Consider the following 23,482-nt stretch of genomic DNA (forward strand, 5'->3'; position numbering starts at 1 on the left):
ACATGGCCATAATGGTGGACAAGGGATTCTTGGTGGATGACCTTGTACCTGGGCCTGTTCATCGTCCTGCCTTCCTCTTCAAGAGGGCCCAAATGTCAGAGGTGGATGTTCTGAAGACGCAGTCCATTGCCCGTTTGAGGGTGCACATTGAAAGGTTAATCAGAAGAGTAAAAGAGAATAAACTGTTTGATACCACTATCCCTCTCTCCATTGCAGGAGCATAAACCAAATCTTCACAGTCGCTTGTCTCCTCTCAAACTACCAAAATGGACCTCTGGTCAAGAAATGGAGATTATGAAGTGAGATACTGCAACTGTAGCCATATCTTCTGCCAAAGAGATCAATATTAACTATTTTTGTGTTCAACATACAGTATTCAAAAAAAATAACATCACTTTGTAAATTGTCTCTGATATAATTTGTAAATATCTTTATAAATTGTGAGAACTTGAAGGTGCAACAATAAAAAACACCTAAAAATCACAGGCATGGTCATGTAATATTTTGCAGTTTATAGTTGTTAAAGAGGCAATTGCCAGAGACGTCTACCTTCTCTTGAGTACAATGGTAATAAATGACTGGTCTTTTTCTTGCGGTGCACAGTGTTGAAATACTTTTATTGTGCTTAATCATAAAAATATATTTCATTTTCACATTTAATGGTAACACAGAAGAACATACAATATTTATTTGGAAACACTACTACACTACACCTACTCCTGAAGCATTAGACATTTCTGTATATAGACAGAGAAATAAAACCTGTCTACTTTTTCTTTGATTGTATCCAAAACATCACTGTCTCTGTAAACTCTTTGGATGAGTATGTCTTCCTCGGCTGAAACTACAAAATCACACCAATCCATTCCTGTAATTAGCATCTGCCCCTGTATTTGCCAGTAGTAAGCATGTTTTGTTTTTTAGCTCTAATGTGCCTGACTTCATTTTCAGATATGGGCAGTCAACGTAGCTTTTAACATTAGGGCATTTCATCTCAATCAGCCCAAACGGACATGGCTCTGAAGGGTCAAAGATGATCCCGTCTGGAGACGCCCCCAACCAAGGAGCGTCAGGGTGAATGACCAAACCACAGGGGAAGTGGTTGACCCTTTTTATTTGACAGTATTCACAGATGGCATCTGCCTCTAATTCAAGCCCCCTCTTCATAGCTGCTGTCTGACGGGTTCCTTGCAGTATCCGGTTAGCCAGACCTTCTTCTGTCTTCTCTTTAACCTGGCAGATCTCTCTGAATCGTGAGGCAGTCAGTCTATGCCTCCTTAGTTGATGCCATTCAGTACACAAACTTTGGTCTCTAGTAGCACATTCATATTTGTGTGCCATGTCCCAGGTGACCTCCAGACTCCTAAGATGAAGCTGTTGTAGTTCAGTGCAGACAAACATGCAACTGGATGGCTGTAGGCGGTAATTCTGAAGAGGCACAGATGGTTGTGGTGGGGCAGCATGGAAGGACAGGTTTCGCTTTGCTATTGCAGGTTGTTGGTAGGACAAGGGACTACCGGCTTGAACCTTGCCCAGGGCAGAGTCGACCAGGGGAATTTCACAGCTGATGCCCATGCTGCAGATCATCGGTGCCTCAGCTTTAGAGAAATCTTTATAAACCTCTGTCACCTGGAAAGTAACAATTAGCATACCAGTAACTTTCCCTGTAATTTCTATCCACAGTATGTTATGCATGGCATACAAGTTCATTATGAAGGAACCTTATGAACATTATCCTATTGATTTCAATTCAATTTCAGTTTTTTTTTTCTTTGAAGCAGAATTTGTGTTTGTATAATTGATGGGCCGTAGTACATTTAATTAAAAGGAAATATTCATGAAATGCGTGTGAAAAGAAAGAAAATCATGAAATACTGGTATACAGATTTTGGTTGATATATCGTACTGTACAGTGAAATTTGCTATTGTTATATCCCTACTGACCTGAAGGACGGACAGATCAGGCAAATCTCCGGTCAGGCCTTTGTAGAGTGTGCTCCTGTGTAGAACATAAAACTTTCATGAGTGGGAAGTGGCATATCCACAGGTATTTTAATTCAGACATGCAACATATTGTAATAAATTTACAACATTGAGCCTTTACCTTACACCCTCGGTTGTTGCTCTACACTTTGGTTTAGCAGACAGCACAGCCATCTTTTCCACAGGGCCTGCCTTTATACCCTATCAAGTTATTCAGGATACAGTTAGAAAATATAGCCAACAGGTCTATAATTATAGTGCGGACTTACCAAAGTTCTGGGCTTGTGCCACTGCTGTTCCCCTTCAGTACAACTTAGCACAGGAGGCACAACTGGCATATTCAGTTCAGAGTAATGTGCTGACTGGAACAGCAAAGCAACGCAGTGGTTGCATAATGCTGCTCCAGCAACACATGTGCAACTGTGTTGCATAAGCTCCACAGGAATCGAATCTTTCAGTACCACCTGCATAAGTAAAATGTCATATTAAATACTTATTTATCATAGCTTGTTCACTGTTTAATCATTTGTTTAGGACATAATCTTGTTTTTTTGTTTGTTTTTATATATATATATATATATATATATATATATATATATATATATATATATATATATATATATAAACAGTCCAAATTAGATTGGATTAGATTATGTTGTATAATATGCTGACTGCATTAGATCAAAATCTCAAAGTTGTTTATTTGAAACATGATAGCCTAATACCTATAACACAAGATTTCATCTTAAACGAATGACTGAGTTGAAAACTTGAATAAGAACGCATTTTACCGGAGGGGACCAGCTAGGAAACTTACCTGCCTACAATAACTGTTTTCATTAGATTTGAGTTATATTAAACATAAGTAACCTTAGCCAAGTCCCCAGGAACATTGGGTTATAATAAGTAACAAGCTTATAACATGAACAAGAACGCATGCATGAACAAGAACGCATACAGTAACCCGAATGGGGACCAGCAAGGTCAACTCACCTGCCAATTTTAGCCTCTCTTTTCATTACCTACTCATTTAAGAGTTATAAATTAATAAACATGAATTACCTTTGCTAAAACCCCAGGAACACCGGGCTATTAAAGTAACAAGCCTATAACTGCTGTTTTATCAATTCTAACTTCACCATACACTCAAACTGTGAGGTTTCTCTGCTTTCCTCATGGACCTGTAGCACAACGCCTGACAGTGACTTCACCTGTGCCCTGAACTTTATTAGAAACTGAGAGGAGAGCAAGTTAATACAATTGATATTACAATTATCACAAAAAATAACCAACAGTCTGTGTTTAAAACTAAGAAAAACAAGCTTCTATATAGTGCTACTACTAACGTTACATTAAAAACTAGCTTAGCCGCTATCTGCCAGCACACCACATTAGATTAAAATACTTACCCTCGTAGTTGTGCAGATAACTCGATATGTAGAGTTTAAAACCCTTGTCCCTCTTGCTTGTCGGGAGCAGGGGACCAGGCATCAACAATGCGATGAACATCGCTGACGGTTATTTTCGGAAGATCCTGGAGACATCAAGTAAAAAATGACATTTTCGGCGACGCGCAAGTAAACCGGAAACAGATTTGCCGACTTCTGGCGACAGCGGAAGTTCGTCACTGCGCTTGTGCACAGAGGCTATTAATATAATTAATACTTTTGACTCATCCATTTTCTTAAAAAAATGGTTTAAAGGCTGAAATGTGAAGTGTATAATTTTATAAAACTTTTTGTTTCGTGAACACTTATATCTGAACTGTAAATCCTGCTTTTTACATTCATTTTACAGTTTACCATAGACATTGCCCTACCCTGCTCATATGGTATTAATTTTATTTGTGGAGGTCTTAAAAAGTCTTACATTTGAGCTTAAAAATCCTGCAGCAACCCTGAAACTGATGTTACATACTATCTACACAGGCCGTATAGCTGCGATCTAGTATGTAGTTTACCAGAATTTCAACCATTTCGCACACCTTGTTTTTCTCATTTTTTGAAACAAACTTCACACATATATCGGTTACATACGTGTACATACATAGGACATCGCTAACTCTTATCGCTTTACCGGCTGCAGATATCTCATCTAGAATTTTTTGGAGTATTACAGAGGCCTGATTGGATCTGTTTACACACATGTCAGTCAATTCATCCCACGAGTCGGTCAGACATCTTATAACACACATTTGTTTCATGAGATTTTTTATACGTCTCGTTTCCCCCTTGTAATCTTTCTCTGGATCACAAGCGTGATCGATGGCCGCAAGCATCGGTTTGATCATCTGTTCTTTATAACGGGGGGTAAACGAAATCCTCCTGAAAAAATTGATTCTGCTACACACAGAGCCCATGTTGTCACACTCCGGGGGCGGTCACGCTGCTTTGCCAGAGATCTACGGCGTCGTAAACGACTTTCTTGTAGGACTCATCCAGCAGCTTGTCCCTGATTTCTTGCAGCTTTGCGACGATGAATGGTTCGTCTCTTAATTCGTGCAGGATAGCACCGGTAGTTCCTTGAATACTCAGAATGTTGGTCATTAAACCGTAGCGGCGTAGAGTGAAGTCGATAATCGTCTGAAGATCGGGTTTGAACAGTTTGCGGCACAGCTCATCAAAGCGTGAGTCGAAATAATAGGCAGCAGGCTCAAACAGACAGGAATGTTGCAGCTGGCTCGGGTGGTCCGTTGCACACCCCTCACACTCTTCCCTCAGTTTGTTGTCGACGATGTGCTGCAGCAGCATCACGATCGTGGCTTTTATGATTCTGAAACCTTTTCCGTTGAAGCAACCGTCTGTGGTGGTGAACCCCGTGTGGGCGGAGGTGGTACACAGATCCTTTAGGTAGCTCAGGTTGCGATATCCAAGCTCCGTGCAGAATTTATCCAAGCATTCTTTGCGCAGGTCGGGTGAGTGGGTATTGTCTGTCGAAAGATGATCGACAGCATTATCATCAGAAGCTTTGAGGTTGAAAGGAGCATAATCGCATTGAAAATAGTCTTCTTGAGACATGTTGGAAATGACGTGTGGGAGTGTCGACTTACTGTTCTTTATAATGACTGTAGTAGATGGGCAGGGACGGCAACACCCCCTCGCGGGGGTATCTCTCGGGGCGAAACAGCTGTGTTTTAATTTTGTTGTATCCGTCACGTATGCTGCACCACTTGAACATTTTGTTCACGACCGAAAAAGAGCACTCAGCAAATGCAGATCGCTCCACTTGAACAAAAACTGAAGGGTGAACATTTCATGATATTCTTTATGCAGGTCACCCCCCGAACGGTCGCTAAGCTTTGTCTTGTCTTCGCAGGAGAATATGTACACACAGTCTTCCAGGTTCTTTTGAGCGTGGTCACCGACCGGCTTTCTCTGTGCCAAAGTCAGATTTTCCATCATCTCTTCATTCCATTCCTTCTCAGGAGTTTTAGGTGAGTATGAAGCATCCATGACCATGTATTTCACAGCTCTTTTCTGATTTTCCACAGAAATACCACAATCTATTTATCTAAGAGCTCCTCGGAACGCAACCGGATACCACTGCCATGTGGTCCGCAGATGGGCAAACCCCCACCGGATGAGCATAAAATCTTCAAAAACATTACTTGACAGCTCATTATGGTTTTACCACCGAACAAACACTTGTACAAACAACATATCTCATTCCTGGATGACGTCGGAATTTCACGCATTCCAATCCGCACATCTGGATCTCATTAACGGGTCAAGGGGTCAACACGACGTGGGTGGTCGATATGTGGGTGGGCCGTGTGGGGGAGGGAAAAAGGTCAAAAGGTCACAATGTACTCCATATTTACTACTGACGTGTGACAACCCCAGTAATACCGGTATCACCGTGGTGGAGGGTGAGTTTGAGTTTTCCCTCTTTTCCGTGATTTCCTTCGGCTTTAAATAGCCTGTAAGCGCCATGCGCATTTTACTTTCACTATCAAATTAGCGGCAGTTCGACGTCAAGCAGTTGTTTGCTTTTAGTTTGAGTTTTCCCTCTTTCCCTCACTTACCTTTGCTTAAATAGCTTATAAAAGCACCATGCGCATTTTACTTTCACTTTTAAATTAGCGGCAATTCGGCATCAACAACAAAATACAACGTAGAACATATAACTTTTATTAACAAAATTAATAAAAATACACCATGCTATATACCTAATATAAAATATCAAATAACTTACACAAAGTTTAAATAGGTATACAAAACAAAAAATCAGTAAAGAATGAGGAACACATAATTATGAAACGTAGAATGTTTATTAGCAAAACCAATAAGAAAGTTTGGAGGCACGGACGGCATACACACCTTGATGTAAAATAATGGGGGGGGGGAATACAGTTTAAATAAAATGAAGATCAGCAAATACTGTGGAAGCAAATAAATGAGAAACAAATGTTTAAAACAACGTCCACTATCACTTAGATTAATGGCAGAAGTCAACAGGCTTTTCAAAATCCAAAATATTTTGAAAAGAGGCGCTTTTACATTTCGTTTTGAAACTGTTCCGCCATCGTCTTGTCTGTGTAGCAGTTGTTCCTCTGCGTTGTGTTATTTTGATGTTAATAAAAGATTTTCCACACAAATCTGGTTGTGCCAAAGGTGATTTAATTGCAGCGCCTTCTCTCTCTCCTCTCTGTGGGGTAAAACACACAAACAGACAAACACTGTTATCTGCCAGACTTTCTCTTTTGCCTCTCCTCTCTAGTGGCATTGCAGGAAAGAGCGTACAGATACACATTTTACAACATGCATACACATAAATATATATATATATATATATATATATATATATATATATATATATATATATATATATAAAATAATACAAAGTATAAATAATAATAATTAATTATTATAATCAAGTAACATGTCATTCTCATATGAAAATAACTAAAACAGCATTACAGTGTTTCTTAGATGCCAATTAACAGTGCTTGTCTGTTTGTGTGTTTTACCACACAGGTATGTTATCTGCCAGACTTTCTTTTGCCTGTTAACCACAAAATACGTGTTTAAGTACACCAGGTAGTCAACCACAAAACACACACTGATGCAATGTCCATCATGTTAATAAACTAGAATATATGTCTTTAGCATGCTTACAAAATATACAATTATATAAGTATAATTATACATACATATCTATATATAAATACATACACATTTTATCAAAATGTTAGCCGCTCAACCGCTAACACATCTCTCACTCGTGACGCACACACCAGGACGCCATTTCACGCAATATACTATTCACACATTAACAGCACTCAAATAAACTCCATTTAACCGATTGACAACTCAAACTAATAGTCAAATATAACATCACATGAAATACTTTTTCACAGTTGATCATTTAAACATGAAATGAATGCCTATAAAACATCAGCTTAACATCAGCCGAACGGAGCTCATGAAATCGTACCTCTCCTCTCTAGCGGCATTGCAGGAAAGAGGACGAATTCTGATTCAGTGTTGCCAACTTCTTTCGATGGAAAGTAGCTAAAGCCAGTTTGAAAAGTCGCTAAATGTCGCTAGATGACGTCACACGCTAATTAGCATATTCATGACGTCATCGCGTCCTATTGCCTTTTACATTTGTTCGTCTCTGTGCTCATACTGTATTTTAATGCAGCCAAATTCTCAATAAAACTGTTTTGCTTTATATATTTTACTGTTTCTGTTGTCAGTCAACAGGATAAATATGAAATAGACTGAAAGCAGCACTTTAAGAATATATAACCAGCTCTCCCTTCCAAGAAGTTAGTCTGCACAAAAATCCTAATTTATAATTGAGCCGTCGTCTGATGAAATCAAATAATGTACACAAGATAAGACAAGAGATTTCGGCTATATTTGCATGTAAAATTAGAGAAGCAACATAATATCTGTTTTAACAACGCGCTGCTCCTCTCAGCCGCTCGCTGAACAGAGCAGATGCAGAGAAAGAGGTGCGTGCGCGCCGACCTCGCGCCGTTGCCTCAGTACCAGCGATCACAGAGACTCGCTAAGGTTTGACCAAGAAGTTGCTAGATTTGTCGCTAGTCGCTTTTTTGGAAGAAAGTCGCTAGGGGGGTCTGAAATGTCTCTAAATCTAGCAACAAAGTCGCTAAGTTGGCAACACTGCTCTGATTGCGCTGTGATTTGAACCGCTCACCTCACGTATGACGTCAGCCGACGTACATACTGTGACTATTACCTTTAATAAAAGCGCACAACCTTCTTTCAAAATAAAATACCCCCTAACAAATAATAATTAAAAAGAAAATAAAGTAAATAACTAAAATTTATAATCTGGTGTAACAACATAACCCTGCTACATCTGTGTAACCCGCTGCACCAAGTGCTGCAGACACTATGGGTTCTGAATACGGACCAGTTTTCAGAAGTTCAGGTTCGCCTACGGAGAATAAGGAGCTCAACAACAACAATGAATCACTCAGACATGGTAAGATGTTCAACTCTGTGTTATTTGTCAAAAGCAAATGTTTAACTAAGCAATTGAAATGCACCAAATCAGAGGAATGAGGAAGGAAAATAAAAAATAAAAATTACAATAGGTGACTTTCTCAAAGAAAAGAAACGGAAAAAAAATATTTCAATTCAAGTTGTTTTGACAATAACTCTTCTTTTTCTTTCCCTTTTATAGATTTCAAGAACTATAAATGAAAACTCAGAAAAATTAAATGGGGATTACAATCACCCTCCGATCACAACTTCACATCAATTAATGAAGTTAACCTTTTGTGTGCTCCTTCTTAGGTATCACTAAACTTATTTCTGTTTTCTCTGGAGAAAAAAAATAAAATAAAATGGGGATTGTATCCTCTGTTCAGTCTTTCTAAAAAAAAAATAAACCTGTATCACTAACTCAGCGTGCTCACTTTTTTTTGAGTGAAAGCTTGATTCTCAATTTTGTGAGAAAAAAATATATAAATAAAAACAAATACACTTGATCAAATTAGGAGAAAAACAATTAGGAAGAAAACCCAAATAAACTTGAATAAACTCACATATGAACTCAAAGCTCAGTTTTCAAAAAGTCTTGTGATTCAGTACTTGGTACATTCACAAACTTGTGAATGTAGCTGAATTCAGTTAACGACAATGAAATTGTTAGTCACTCAGTCTCTCCCTTAAGATCCTTCCAACAGAGAACTGTGAAATGCGTTGTTTGTGCTAACAATTCACTTTCCTACCGTCGAGTTCGGTAACAGCAATGTAAATGTCATTCAGTAGCACTTGTTAAGAACTCCTTGTGGCTCGCCAGTCCTCACTCCCTCCGCAAACACGAGAGTTTGGACGAAATCCGGGAATCCAGAGACTCCGTTCCGTGAAGCATCGATGTCCATACAGCGTCAACACCGAGCTTGCAGCACTCACTCAATGGGGCAACGATGAACCCGAATCCGAAGTAAAAAAAAACAAACAACAACAAAAACCTGACCTTGTATAACAAGGTCACAAAACCATCATTAATATCATTTTCAGAACAAACGCATATCACAACATTTAACAAAGTAATAAAATGACCATCTAATGTTTTAAATGAACACATAAGCATAAATGTATCACATGTGGTCTTGCAACATACATTCACGATTCATGAATGAACTCGATTACAACATCTTTCTTTTTTTTCACACTTCACTTATATGAACCTTTCACACAGATTAACACATGAAATAACATTGTTAACTCACCAAGACCATGGACGAGATTGACCGTTTTAATCCCTTGTAGCTCCAAACGAACTCAGTTTCCACTCGGTCTTTCATAAACTTCATGAAATTAATTTTCCAATCAAAAACGTCTTTTGCTTCTGAAGGAAACACTTATAATTAGTGGATAACACACCATATGTGTTAAACGAGGCCTCCTCTCTGCAATCGCGTAATACCAACCGATTTAACAGTCTCTGTTTACATCAAGCTTTGCTTATAGTCTCGATACCGCGTCTCTGGTAAATATCGCTGTTTTAAATCAGGTATTTCTACTTGATTAATCAATTTTTTCAGTTTAATCGGAGAGACCTGAAACGCCTCCGTTCACTTCCATTCCAACGAAGCAAGAGAGAGAGCACGCACTAACCGCGTGCTAATTCCAGAAAGGGCAAAAAAAATGTGCACTATCCAACATTCTCACTCGTGATTGGTCAATCCTTCAATATACAAAATACTCTTATTGGCCGTTTCAGAGCTCATGAAAATAACTACTCCCAGCTCAGTTGAGTGTTGGTAACCTGGGTTACATCTGTCTCACCTCACTCTTCTTGTCAGTCACCTCGACTCACTCCTCGTGTGATAAATGAAATCTGGTCTGTGATGCGCGACTCTCGTTCATTCGGTGTGCTGCATTGAGCAGCCGCGTTCAGTTTTAATTGTAGTGTCCTCTAACTGAACTAAATTATTTTTATTACTGTAAAAAAAAAATCAAAATGACGGTGGGGGACGGTGCCGTGGTGGGCAAGTGACGTAACCGGTGTTGCGGCTTAACACCGGTATCACCGCCAACACCGTCTATCGCAGCAAGCCTAGTGAGGAGTTCTGCAAGCTTGTGAATCCTCTCATTATATAACACCGTGTAGATAAGATGTAAATAAGAGATTCATTGTGCAGAGAGCTTATTAACGGAACGTCGCGAGATCATGATGAACTGAAGTGAGTGAAAGCTTTTAGTGATTATAGACGGAGCGCTTTTTGCGCACATTCTTAGCTGTTTTGACTGTCTCAGAAAAGTTATATTCACCTCAGTAAAGAAATTGTTTCAAGGCATAATTTTATTTTTCTTGATGTTTCAAAATGACTCTCTTGTGTGCTTTTAGCGAACAATAAATGCAAATGAACTATAAACTAAAAACGCGTATAAATGCACGAATGCAATGACTGGAGATTTTCCTTTATTAGATTACATTTTCGATTTGTTTCTCTGCAAACCCTATCGTATGCCTTAAGAACACTTGGAATACGGAACGAGTTGCATGGGATAATTTTTATGAAAAAATAAGGTAGCTTAATATGGCTTTAGAACAGCATCAGGTTGACTAATTATTTAGGCTACTTAAGTTGTGAAGGGGATATTTACAATAAATAATAAATATAGCTATAATGAGAGAGAGCTAGCGAGCAAAATAAGGGTTATGGTAAAAGAGCATTATAGTTATTGTGTTGGGGCCCCGTACCTGAAATTTGTTTAGGGCCCCCAAATCACTAAGTCCGACCCTGGCTAAGATCTTTTGCCTTTTGCCACCACGTTTTGACGCTGCTTTTTAGCGCTCTTTGAGCGTGCTCTGGCCTACATGCCGGCTGCTACTTAACACAACGATGAGAAGAAAAACCTCCTAGTCTCGTTACATTATTTTATTCTTTTACTTTAGTTTCCTTTCTTTCCGTTGAGTTTCGTGTTCAAAAGTTGAGTTTGCTGCAAAGTCCAGCTCCGACTGCACCCGCCCCAAACTTCAACCAGCAACGGACTCTGAAACCATCTTCAGCCAACACCCAAGATTTCACTACGAACAACTACTGAACTTCCAGCCAATCAGCAACCTCTGGAAACCTCCTTTCCTGCAACGACGACACAAAGGCAACGCAAGCAAGTACAAACCCCAGATTTTTGATGAGCTGGTGCATTTAATATAAATTTTAGCATTGAGAAACGCAATGCGAAGGTTAAATAAGTGATTGATGGTTGCTCAGGTCTATGTAATAGCACATATTACTATAAGCTTGGGATTTCACATTTTCATTCTCTTAAACTCATCCTTTCCTCACTTTCTCTTTCTGCAACTTGTGTGAATGCGTGCGTTAGATTAGTTTACATGTCTTAGATTTATCAAATAAAGTCTTATTTATATTGAAAAGAAAAGTATCTTGTGTTTTGTGCTGACAAGTTAATGTCTTAAACTGCCGATCTTGTTACTGTGCTATTTAAAGGTGCCATAGGTGATTGTCTTAAGAAAATTTTTTTGTTATTCTGGTTGAAAGTCTCTTCACATCCTGATAGCAATCATTAAGTTAAGTGGTCTAAATGTATTTATCTGTATTTATATATTCTGTGGAAGGTGTAAGACCAAGAAATGTTTGTCCAATTAAAATGCTCGGTCTGAGCGTTTTAATAGTCTTTCCTACCTGCCTGTCAACGTATGTATTTGCATACCTCTGCGCACCCTGTTCGCACAGACAGGATACGTCATCAGCGCGATCACGCATGCTGTGCAGACAGAGCCAGAATAGCAGGCAAACATCAACAACCCGATCTTCCTTCCTGGTATTGTAGTACTTTTACTAATTGTGCTGTAAAGTTTTCTCACCGGTGAATGACACATGATGTAAATAAATACAATTTAAATTCAGGTCTGGCACACTTTAATGCCTTTTGTATGGAACATAAACGCTCGCTTCGAACTGGAATCATGGCGGAATATCTGGTGATGTCCACTTCACAGGGTCGAACAGAACAACCGTCGGACGTGATATACATATGAAATGTGCAGAGCGGAGAGGGCGCGAGGACTGTAATTGGAAACCATTGATGTAGCCTATTGTAGTAATTTATGTTGTCTCTGGCTGCTCTTTGAGCGTATCAGGGGGCGTGGCTTTGGATGGCGATTGCAGGGAGGGTGGGATGTTCGCTTTCAGTGCTATCAGGCTAAAGTTAGCATTTTCCGAGATCTCCTACTGCACCTTTAATAGTGTTTTCACTATATTTTGGATTTTAACCCTCTGGGGTCGACAAACGCGTATATGCGTTTTGAGGCAGATTTTCCTGATAAGGCCGAAATGAGCTTGAATTACTCTGCCATTTTTGATCATACAGATAAGAGCAATACACCATTCGAATCTGTAAGGGGTCTACTTTTATTTGTATACACTCATAATGACAACTAAACTTTGTCCTTTTGAAGAATAAAGAAAACAAACAGGGTGCGCTCTCTGTCTTCTCTGTCTCCGCGAACTGCTTTTTGAAACACGTCACTAAAATGAACTGTAACTCAGCAAATACTTCACACAGAGACATGAGAAATATATTTATAGAAAGCTTGACATGTCTACTCTCAAATGAAGTAAGTTTTAACGAAAACAAATATTCTGTGATAAAGTAATCCGTATGAAACCAAGGACATGTCCAGTTTTTCCGTCTGGTCTCATTATCTCTAATTAGGTCACGCCCACGCGCTGCTCGCGCTATTGTTATTACAAATCTCCACGTGAGCCACACGGCATGTAAACGCCCACACCACCGTAAACAAAGCAGCAACGCGTTCATCTCAGATACTTTTCAGTTTTGGGGGGGGGGGGGGGTTGCTTTATTTATTTTGAATAGTAACAATATGTAGGCCTACATATTATAATAAATATAATGTACTGTTTTTGCTGTACTTTGGATCAAATAAATGCAGGCTTGGTGAGCTGAAGACACTTCTTATAAAAAAAACATTACAAATCTTACTGTTTAAATAATTTGACTGGTAGTGTATGTATTGTCACCATGTTTGCTTTGTCTTTGTCCGTTCATTATGTTGCTCACGCCTGTTTTGTGTTTTCTCATGCAGTTTCTGCTGTCTCCCGTTTTCCTGGGTTCCAGTTTCCTGCCACTGTTTTGGATATTTTGGATATTGCACCCACGATGTCTTGACTCTTCTGTTGTTTATTTGTTTGTTTGTTCCTAATAAACTGTTTAACTGCACTCGCAAGTGAATCTCAAGTTATTTTATGTGATAGTTATATGTATACATATTTCTTTTTTCCTTACATTCTTTCTTGTAACTCTTCTCTCTCAGTCACACACCTGACTGAATGAATCATTATGGAGCTCATTATGCGGGCCTTTGTCTTTTCAGGTGTCAGTCACAGCATTATCCAGGATAGGTCACGCTCTCTCGCATAGACCCTTACTACTCAAAAAGTGACTTAGAAAACTTAAATCAATATATTGTTTTCTCTTAATGAGTGAGTTAGATTATTTTCAGATCATTTTGAAGCAAATATTCTTGGCTACAAGATCCAGTTCTCAAAAGTCTTGTGAACAAATGTTCTGTATGTGTTTTCTGGCCTTATTTCAGTTACTTTAAAATTGTAGTTTTTTTCAAACCACGCATAAACGTTGTTTTCTCAAAAACTCAATCACGTACGTACATGCTGCTCACATATTATTGTAGCCCAGTTTGTGCTGAATACAGTGTTTTTAGACTTTAGCCATTAAAATGTTTATAAGCAACTGAAAAAAGCACAAATGTCAGGGCATGTCAAAACTTCTCCGGGGCCCCAAAACACCCTCAGACCCCAGAGGGTTAATATCCAGTGCAGAGTTGATGTTATACGGCTCGTTCAATGAATCGCCAGCTGACTCATTGATCAGAGTCTGTTCAAATTCCTATAAAATCATAAATGATTCCCTTTGAGCTAAATTGACCTGTTTCCCTTACATTACATTACATTACAGAACCAACTGTAAAACTTCCCGGACATCCTGGTCTACAGTCCGATTCTGTTACTTCTGTTGCGTTTTCTGGTTCTCCCCCGAAGAGCACATGTATAATTGCAGGGCTCAGTCCAGCAAAATGTGGGCCTCGGTTCAAAAAACAGTGCCTAATAATGCAACCAACCACAACAAAGAAATCACTTTCCAAAAGTGCCTTAGAGGTGGAAGGAACGAGATGGTCCCGCTCTCCCTCGAAGAGCAAAGTTTTCCTCCTGAGAAAGAAAAAGTAGGTAACACTATACAATAAGGTTTCATTAGTTAATATTAATTAATTACATTACTTAACTTGAACTAATAATGACCAGTATTTCTGTTAATCTTTGTTAATGTTAATTTGAACATTTACTAATACATTATTAAAATCAAACTTTACATTTGTTAACATTAATGCACTGTGTGAACTAACAATGAACAGCTGTATTAACAAAAATGAATAAAAGTAACAAATAGTAACAAAACAGTAACAAATGTATTGCTCATAGTTAATGCACATTTCAATAACTGTAGCAAATTAGCTCAAAGTGAGATTAACATAATTAATCATATGGTTAATAATATGGTTAACCATATGTTGTACAATTATCGTCTTAGAAAACTAAGAATAACGAACTGAGACGTCGATTCGTTTTATACGTTTAATGAAATAAAGGAAAGCGAAAGTAAAAATACAGCGTGTGCTTGTTCAGCAAATCGTTCACAAGATGGTCGTTGTTGAATCCCAAAACCCATTCACAAACCTTCCTGTGAATCACGTGACCCTTACCAATGCTCAAGGCATCCTGGGTAATGAAGTCAATTAACAAATCAAATGACACAACGTTTTAACTATATATATATCTGTAACATGAACTGTTAATCTTAATCTTCGTAACTATTATTTTAAATAGTTTCCTAACAACCTTTTCTCAACATCCTCCCCCATAAACCACAGTTTATATGATTTCCAAAGGATACAAAAGCTGGATGGGTCTCCAGAACAGTCCCTGAACTTGTGCGAACTGCACATGACCTCACAAGGCCATCACGACCTGGAATCAATTCCTCAATTCTTCCTAGCCTCCAGCTCTGTCTTGGGGTGTTATCTTCTCCGATGAGCGCAACATCTCCGACTTTCAGCAAAGAAGATTGTGGGGTGTCGCAGCGATGAGCCGACTTCAGATTCAGCAAATACTCTCCGCCATCGGTTCCAGATGTTATTCATAAGTCTTTGTCTGTAACGCCACCTTCTGTTCATCTCCTCCTTGTTCGCTGTTGGATGGTTAGTCTCAGCTGCACATGGCTTAGGAGGCAAGCAGGTCAGTCTCTGACCCACCAAGAAATGAGCAGGTGTAAGTGGCTCTGGCTCATCCACATCATTGTGCACATAAGTGAGCGGCCTTGAGTTTATTATGGCTTCAGCTTCAGTCAGAATGGTGCACATTTCTTCAAAGTTGAGTTTAGCTCTGCCTAGCACCTTTCTGAGAATAACTTTGACTGACCTGACCAGCCGCTCCCAGAATCCGCCCCACCAGGCTGCTCTTTCAGCGATGAACCGCCAGGTGATGCCTTTCTCTGAGAAGAACTCCCGTAGCCGTGGATCTTTAATGCCTTTCCAGAGCTCCTTCAAATCTTGATCAGCTCTCTTGAACGTCTTTGCGTTATCTGAATAGATCACCTTGCATAATCCTCTTCTTGAGATGAATCTTTTCAAAGCTAACAGGAAGTTCTCTGTGGACATATCTGAGACCAGCTCTAAGTGCACTGCTCTGGTTACAGCGCAAGTAAACAGTGCTATATCGCCTTTGTCATAACGTTCTGTGTCTTGACATAGAGTGGCCCTCAAGTCCACACCAGTGATCTCAAAAGGCGGTGACTCTGTTATCCTGTCTCTTGGCAGTGGTGCGGTAGTCTGCTGTCCAGCCTTTGCTTTGAATTTCTTGCAGAGTACACATCTGGACACAACCTTCTTCACTACCTGTCGTGCCCTCAAAATCCAATGCTTCTCTCTTGTCTGCACTAAAGTGTCTCGTACACCCGCATGCATTATCTTCTCATGCTCATACTGCACCAACATTTCTGTGTATCGGTGATTGTTGGGCAAAATCCATGGGTGTTTTTCTCTGTAAGAGAGATCAGAATGCTGGAGCCTTCCTCCCACACTGAGCAGCTCATCCTCGTCCAGAAATGGTTTTAGCTCTCGGATTCTGGAGTCAGTGTTGGGACATTTCCCTGCTTTCAGCAGATCAATTTCAGAGCTGAAACTCTGGTTCTGAATCACCTTTATCCAGTTTTTATTTGCTTCATTCAGCTCTTCTGCCGTCAGTTCACCACTGATTTTTATGCTTGAGCGGGTGTTGGTGATAAACCTCTTTATCCAGGCTGTTACCCGGAGCACTGTTTTTAGTTTGCTGTACTTCTCCAGACACAAAACAGGGCTTAAGAAGTCTTGGTCTTTCTTAACAAACTGTACAGCAATCTGGTATTTGGATCTGAGTTCAGACTTTACCTCATCTTCCTGAACATCTTCCTGAGTGCTCTCTAACTGATCAGTTGACATCAGAACACAAGGACCCTTCCACCACAATGTGCTCTGCTTCAGGTCCTGCACAGTTAGACCTCTGGTGGGAAGATCAGCTGGATTCATTTTCCCTTTGCAGTGAGACCATGACTGTGGATCAGTTAGAGACTGGATTTCCGTGACTCTATTTGCTACAAACTGTTTCCACTTATGAGCAGAACCACAAATCCAATGCAGCACTATCATAGAGTCTGTCCATAGTCTGAGTTGCGTCTTGTCTAGTTGCAGTGCTTTCATGAGGGTGTTCCCCAGCCTGGCTGCTATTACCGCACCCATTAGCTCCAGTCGTGGCAGTGTCATCCTTTTGAGTGGAGCCACTCTGGACTTGGATGCAACCAGGCTTGCGGTCACTTCTCCTTCCTTTGTTTCTCCTTGAAGATAAGCGACTGCACTGTACGCCCTTTCACTCGAGTCACAGAACACATGTAGCCTTAACTCTTGACCATCCTGTCGTGGTATGTGTGTTTGGTACCATCGTGGGATTGAGAGCTGATGCAGTTGAGGTAGCTCGGAGCACCACTGTTGCCATTTCTTCGTCAAATCAGGTGGCAATTTCTCATCCCACTTGAGCCCTCTCTCCCACATCTCTTGGAACAAGCACTTAATCCTGATGGTGAAAGGAGTCAGGAATCCTAGAGGGTCAAAAATGCGAGCAGAAGACTGCAAAACACTTCGTTTTGTGTTTTCTCTTTCTGTCAGAATATCAAGCAGCCTCCTGAGGTCGAACACAAAGTCATCAGTGGCTGGTCTCCACACCATACCCAGCACCTTCAGCACAGACACGTGTGACTCTGGATGCACAGCACAATCCATCAAGCCTTCCTGCCATTTTTCTTTGAGCTCAGGAGAGTTTGTCATCCATTTACATAGCTCCATGCCTGCAGCAGACATAATGTTCCTGGCTGTTGTTGTCACTGTATGTGCCTCTGTCACCCCACGTGCACTTGAAATGAAATCATCGACATAGAGTGAGGAGCTGAGGGCTTCTACCACTTGTGGGTGTTCGAGCTTGTACTGTCTTAAATGCTTCCTTATGGTGGCTGCAAGTAAGAATGGGCTTGACGAAACTCCAAACACCACTCTCGTCATTCTGAGTAAGCGCAGCGTCACATCCTTCTCCTCTGTAGGTGGTCCAGTGAACCACAGAAATCTTACAGCGTCCCGATCTCTTTCTGAGAGTGATATCTGCAAAAATGCTTTCTTGATATCTGCCATATATGCAATTTCATGCAGTCTGAATTTGATCAAAATACTCATCAGATCTGGATTCAGATTGGGACCTGTTAGAAGACAGTCATTTAGTGAGGGACTTCTATCTTCGTGGGATGACGCATCAAACACAACCCGCAGTTTCGTTGTTGCCTTATCCTCTCTCAATACAGCGTGATGAGGTAAGTAATATATCTGACTGCCTGGTGGTGATGCATGCTCCCTTGGCACATCCTCAGCCATTCCTTGTTTTAAGTAGTCCTCCACAACTTCATTGTATCTGCTGTAGAGTGTGACATCCTTGCTTAGTTTTCTTTTCAAACTCTCCAGTCTTTTTTTGCGATGCGGTAATTGTCTTGAAGTGGAGGATGATGTTGTCGCCATGGCAACTCCACTTGGTAACGCCCATCTTTGAAGATGGAGGTTTCCTCGAACCGCTGCAACGCTTCTACATCGTCTGGGCTCTCAGACTTCTCCTTTGTGATGCCCAGGGACTCAAGCTCCCAGAATGCGTGCAGCTGTTTATCAATCTGTGCGTCCTCACTGAGCTGAATATGCATGCAGGTTGTCTCTGTCATGCTGGACACTGCTACTGGACCCTGCACTGCCCATCCGAAAATGCTCTCCAGTGCCACTAGGCTCTTTGTCAGTCTCTACTCTGCCTGATACTATCTGCCAGTAATAATCAGAGCCGATTAGCACAGCAAGCTCAGGTTTATCATCTCCAGCACAATCTGCTAGTTGAAGACCTCTGTTTTTCATTTCCATTTGTATGTATTCACCAGGCACTTTCATCAGCGCTGTGCACACTTTGGGGGTGACAACTGCCTCGATTTCAATTCCCTGCCGATTATCCCATACATTCTCCAAACTGAGCTTCACTATGTTGCGACTCACCGTTGTTGGAGCAGAGGAGCCAAATGTGTGAAGAGTAAGTGTCCCTTGTTTAGTAACAGGTAGCTGCAGCGCCTTCACCACATTCTCATGCACAAAACTCCCCTGACTGCCTCCATCTAGCAAGCAGCGGACCATCTTCCTGCTGGTGGGTCCTACGACCCATGCTTTGGCAGTTTGTAGCAGCACAGTGTTCTCAATGTCAGGTTTGCATTTCTCTGCTTGGGGAATTACTGAGGAAATAACAGTGTCAATGTTGGCAGCTGCAGCAGGTGGAGATGCTTCATTTTTCTCACAAATGGCTGCATGATGCCTGCCTCCACATGTGGCACATGACCTGCACTTTGACCTGCAAAACCTGGCGATGTGTTTGGTCCCCAGACACACAAAACACCTGCCAAGCTTCTTCAGTTTTTCCTTGCGTGCTGGCACCGGGTGGTCTGGACATTTTTCAGATTTGTGTTCAGTGCTATCGCAGAACAGACAGTTTAGCATTTTCTGGTCAGCAATGTGTAGTGCCGCTGCAGATGGCATGCTTGGTTTCTTTAATTTCACATCATTGGATGAATATGATTTGCTGCATGTTTTGTTAGCAGACTGGTTTCTCTCTGGTTGTATGATTTCATCATTTGTAAAGTTCTCTCTCGGCTCTGAACCTCTTTCTGCAGGAACTTCAACACATTAGGCACATTCCATTCATCATCATCCCCTCTGTGACGGCTGTATTCAAGAGCCATGTCGTCTGGCATCATCTGGAGTAATATTGGGCACAACATACCGCCATAGGTGTCTGATACCACTCCCAATGACTCCAGGCTTCTAATTTGAATTTCACAGTCATCATATAACTGCCTTAATGCACTGACATCAGAGGATTTCTTTACAGGAGTGAGATTCAGAAGCTTTGACATGTGAGCATTTACAATGAGATCTTTCCTTCCAAATCTGCTCTGGAGAATATCAACTGCAGCATCATAGTTACTGTCTGTCAGTGTGAGTCCTGCTACTGCCTTTGCAGCTGTTCCAGTAAGATAAGTTTTCAGGTAGGTAAACCTTTCTTTTTTGCAAAGTGCACTGTTGCTATGAATAGCAGTCTCATACTGGCTCCAAAATTCCTGCCATACACTAACATCTCCGCTAAACTTCTCAATTTGCAGCTTGGGCAGTCTTACTGTCGGTTTATTTGCGCTAACGTTACCATCACTTGACTGAGCAGGGCGTGGGTTACTCACAGTTTCATTTTCTCGGATCACTCGGTGAGCTCGCGCCTTCATCTCGATAACGCGGTCTCTGTATTCCTCTGCGAGTTCAATCTCCGCCTCCACGTCCTCAAGCGAAGTGTGTTTCTCCACTATGCTGTCCAGCTCGCGCAAACTGTCCTCCTTTGTTGACAACACGGCTAACATGTCCCGCACACGATCGATATCCTTGTCTTCCTTTAATAATTCAACGTCGATTTGGTTCAGCAGTCTTGTTGTGGAACTCCGTATCGTCCGACGCTTTCTTTTGGACCGTTCATATTGTTCCACACCGGTCGTTCGCTCTTCGTCACTCATAGTCTTCTGCTTCCCGGGTTTCGGCACCAAAAATGATGTAAATTTATCGTCTTAGAAAACTAAGAATAACGAACTGAGACGTCGATTCGTTTTATACGTTTAATGAAATAAAGGAAAGCGAAAGTAAAAATACAGCGTGTGCTTGTTCAGCAAATCGTTCACAAGATGGTCATTGTTGAATCCCAAAAACCCATTCACAAACCTTCCTGTGAATCACGTGACCCTTACCAATGCTCAAGGCATCCTGGGTAATGAAGTCAATTAACAAATCAAATGACACAACGTTTTAACTATATATATATCTGTAACATGAACTGTTAATCTTAATCTTCGTAACTATTATTTTAAATAGTTTCCTAACAACCTTTTCTCAACACCATATGATTATGATTAACCAATAATATGGTTAACCATATGATATGGTTAATAATATCAGTTATATTAATCTTCAGGAATTAACTGTAGCATTAATAGTACAATAAAATGATTTGTTTGTCTGCAGTATGGACAGTTTGAATCGTCTATTGACTCTAAGGAAAATTATTTCTCTGGCCACGAAAAATAATTTCCTTACTGATACATTGCTCATAGAGCATTTAACAAAACCAGAATGTTAAAGTGACCTCGTTCTGTGAGCAGCTGACACAGACAACCATGCGTGTTAAGATGTACGTGCGAAGATGCACTGGCTTTTCAACATCTAGTCCTCAACCTCGGTCAGAAGGTTGATAGGCAAAGATCCACGACAGTTTCAGGTCTCAAGCAGTGATTTATTCCACAATCAGTTTGTGCCTTGTCTGGGCACGTCCCTGACTCCGCCCACATGTGATGTCACTGAGTACTTCAAATTAAGAGTTCAACAGGGATTTTATACAAAGCGTGAATATGTTTATTAAACTACTCTACAGGGGAACATGCAACATCGAACTAGATACAAACATACACACATTAGACATAGATGCCAACGCAAGGAATGCATGGAGAGGGAGAGGGGGAGAGAGAGAGAGAGAGAGAGAGAGAGAGAGAGCTTGCTTGCAAGAGAGTGGAGTGTAATGGCAGGATTTACACATCAGCTAACTACAACCTGTTAAGAACCATCAGAGAATCACATCACCTTAATTAAAAGGGGTCGAAGCCTAGAAGCGCATCTAAATAGTTAACAAGCGGTTACTTGCATGGGTTTTGTTGGTGCTGAGTAATGTGTCCTGGTGCATGTATGATGTGTAGATTCCTGATGAAGTCCTTTAGGAGTGAAAGCTTCATCATTCCAGCCATGGGTTGATTGGTCCGAAGTGAATCGACAAAGTTACTGAACTTAAAACTGCCAGAAGCTCGGACTCCCCCCGGAAGGGGAGCCGTGAGATTTCCAAGGTGATAAGTGTGTCTCCAGGGCACCGAAAGTAAAGAGAAGACCTCGCCTTTTGGGTGTGGGAGAAGTTTTATCTGGTTTCCCTGTAACACCCATTTTGGTTATGTAGCAAATTAGCTTAAAAGGGAATTGTATATAAATAATTACAATTAATTATGATTAATTACAATTATTTATATCGGCTGACAGTGATAACTGTAGCAGAATTAAATTGCCATCAACTGATCTGGTCGTCCAGCGACCATTCAGTGTAAGTTCATATCAACTCTAAGAAAGGATATTTTCGTGGCCACAGAAAATACTTTCTTAAGTATTAATGCATTAGAGCATGTAGCGAGGGTCAAAATCGTAAAGGGACATTAATTTGCAAGGCAGAACCAGAAACTCATGTAATTTGTGCACACAACTTTTATTAACTAAACGCTAACACGCATAACTAATCTAAACAAACAAACAAACATACATACACTCACGCATATATACAAAAGGGTAGCTAAAGTGGATGAATGAAGCCATTAGAGAAAACAGAATGCAGTTATGGAAAGAGTCAGTTAACCACCTGAGTAAAACCATCAGCGCCGTTTATAACGGGGTCTATAACTTATACTAAATCTCTGTTTAGTTTAATGTACCATACTTGCACTTCCACGGCTGTTGACGTGTGTCTGGAATGCGGTCTCGGATGAAAAGTCTTGATGGTTTCAAGGTCTTGGACTCGTGATCACGTTCTTCCGGGTTGAAGAGTGATGAATTCCAAAGAGGTTATTCTGGTTCTGAGGTCCGCAGAGCTTTGAATGGAAAGTCAAGGTCGCAAGGCCTGGCGCAAAACTTAAAGTTTCAGAAGAGTTCTAACAGAACTCTTCTGAAGGATCTAACAGAACCGCAAAACTGAGATATGTAGGAGCCCACCGGGCACGCCGGTACCGGCTCAGGCTCTCCACATGGGCAGCAGTCCGGAGATTTGGCAGTAGAGTTTTTGCAGAAGAGCGCGGCGGAACTGTGTGTGAGCCCTTTAAGGTCTGAGAAGAGTCACGCCTCTCAGGATGGGCTTGACCAATGAGAAAGCGGGAGTTTGGAAATACTGGGGGGTTTATGACTCTTTGTCTGAGAGCATGGTAATTTGCAAAGGGGTTGGATTGGAAGTTGTTATACAAACTATTAAAGATTCTTAGGACATTAATATGTTGCATAGGTATCAACATGTAATATTCACTCTCACGTAGATCATCCGAAGACGAACTGATAGAGACCAAACATGTTACAATTAGAGTGATATTAACTAGTGATCTATCATAAGCATGCATAGAACAGTATACAATACACAAAAACATATACAAGAACAGTAATAATATACACAACGACCTAATGATATGTGTGCTCATTCAAAGAAAGGTTTTTCTATGAATTAATTAGAGAAGAGTCC

At 40.6% G+C, this 23,482-nt stretch overlaps 2 protein-coding genes across 2 annotated transcripts; both read right to left on the bottom strand.

Annotated features, from left to right (window-relative positions):
• Positions 1-668: 668 nt before the first annotated feature.
• Positions 669-2,411, bottom strand: LOC131538084 (uncharacterized). The gene is made up of 4 exons (XM_058771927.1): positions 2,253-2,411; positions 2,105-2,184; positions 1,945-1,999; positions 669-1,629 (listed from the first exon to the last, which is right to left on the bottom strand). The coding sequence occupies exons 1-4, from the start codon at positions 2,319-2,321 to the stop codon at positions 853-855; spliced, it is 981 nt and encodes a 326-aa protein (XP_058627910.1). The 5' UTR covers positions 2,322-2,411; the 3' UTR covers positions 669-852.
• Positions 2,412-15,552: 13,141 nt separating this feature from the next.
• On the bottom strand, positions 15,553-18,624 carry LOC131534209 (uncharacterized). The gene has a single exon (XM_058766945.1). It carries the CDS (start codon positions 18,622-18,624, stop codon positions 15,553-15,555), a length of 3,072 nt encoding a protein of 1,023 aa, XP_058622928.1.
• Positions 18,625-23,482: the final 4,858 nt, after the last annotated feature.

The sequence above is a fragment of the Onychostoma macrolepis genome, chromosome 03 (assembly GCF_012432095.1).
Source record: "Onychostoma macrolepis isolate SWU-2019 chromosome 03, ASM1243209v1, whole genome shotgun sequence".
NCBI lineage: Eukaryota > Metazoa > Chordata > Actinopteri > Cypriniformes > Cyprinidae > Onychostoma > Onychostoma macrolepis.

What these genes read in the sequence shown, in the direction of transcription:
- LOC131534209 (XM_058766945.1), bottom strand. Translation starts at nt 18,624, where the DNA reads ATGGCGACAACATCATCCTCCACTTCAAGACAATTACCGCATCGCAAA.
- LOC131538084 (XM_058771927.1), bottom strand. Translation starts at nt 2,321, where the DNA reads ATGCCAGTTGTGCCTCCTGTGCTAAGTTGTACTGAAGGGGAACAGCAG. An exon ending in GGCACAAGCCCAGAACTTTG is followed by an intron (nt 2,185 to 2,252) that starts GTAAGTCCGCAC and finishes ATAACTTGATAG; the next exon opens with GGTATAAAGGCAGGCCCTGT. An exon ending in CTGATCTGTCCGTCCTTCAG is followed by an intron (nt 1,630 to 1,944) that starts GTCAGTAGGGAT and finishes GTTACTTTCCAG; the next exon opens with GTGACAGAGGTTTATAAAGA.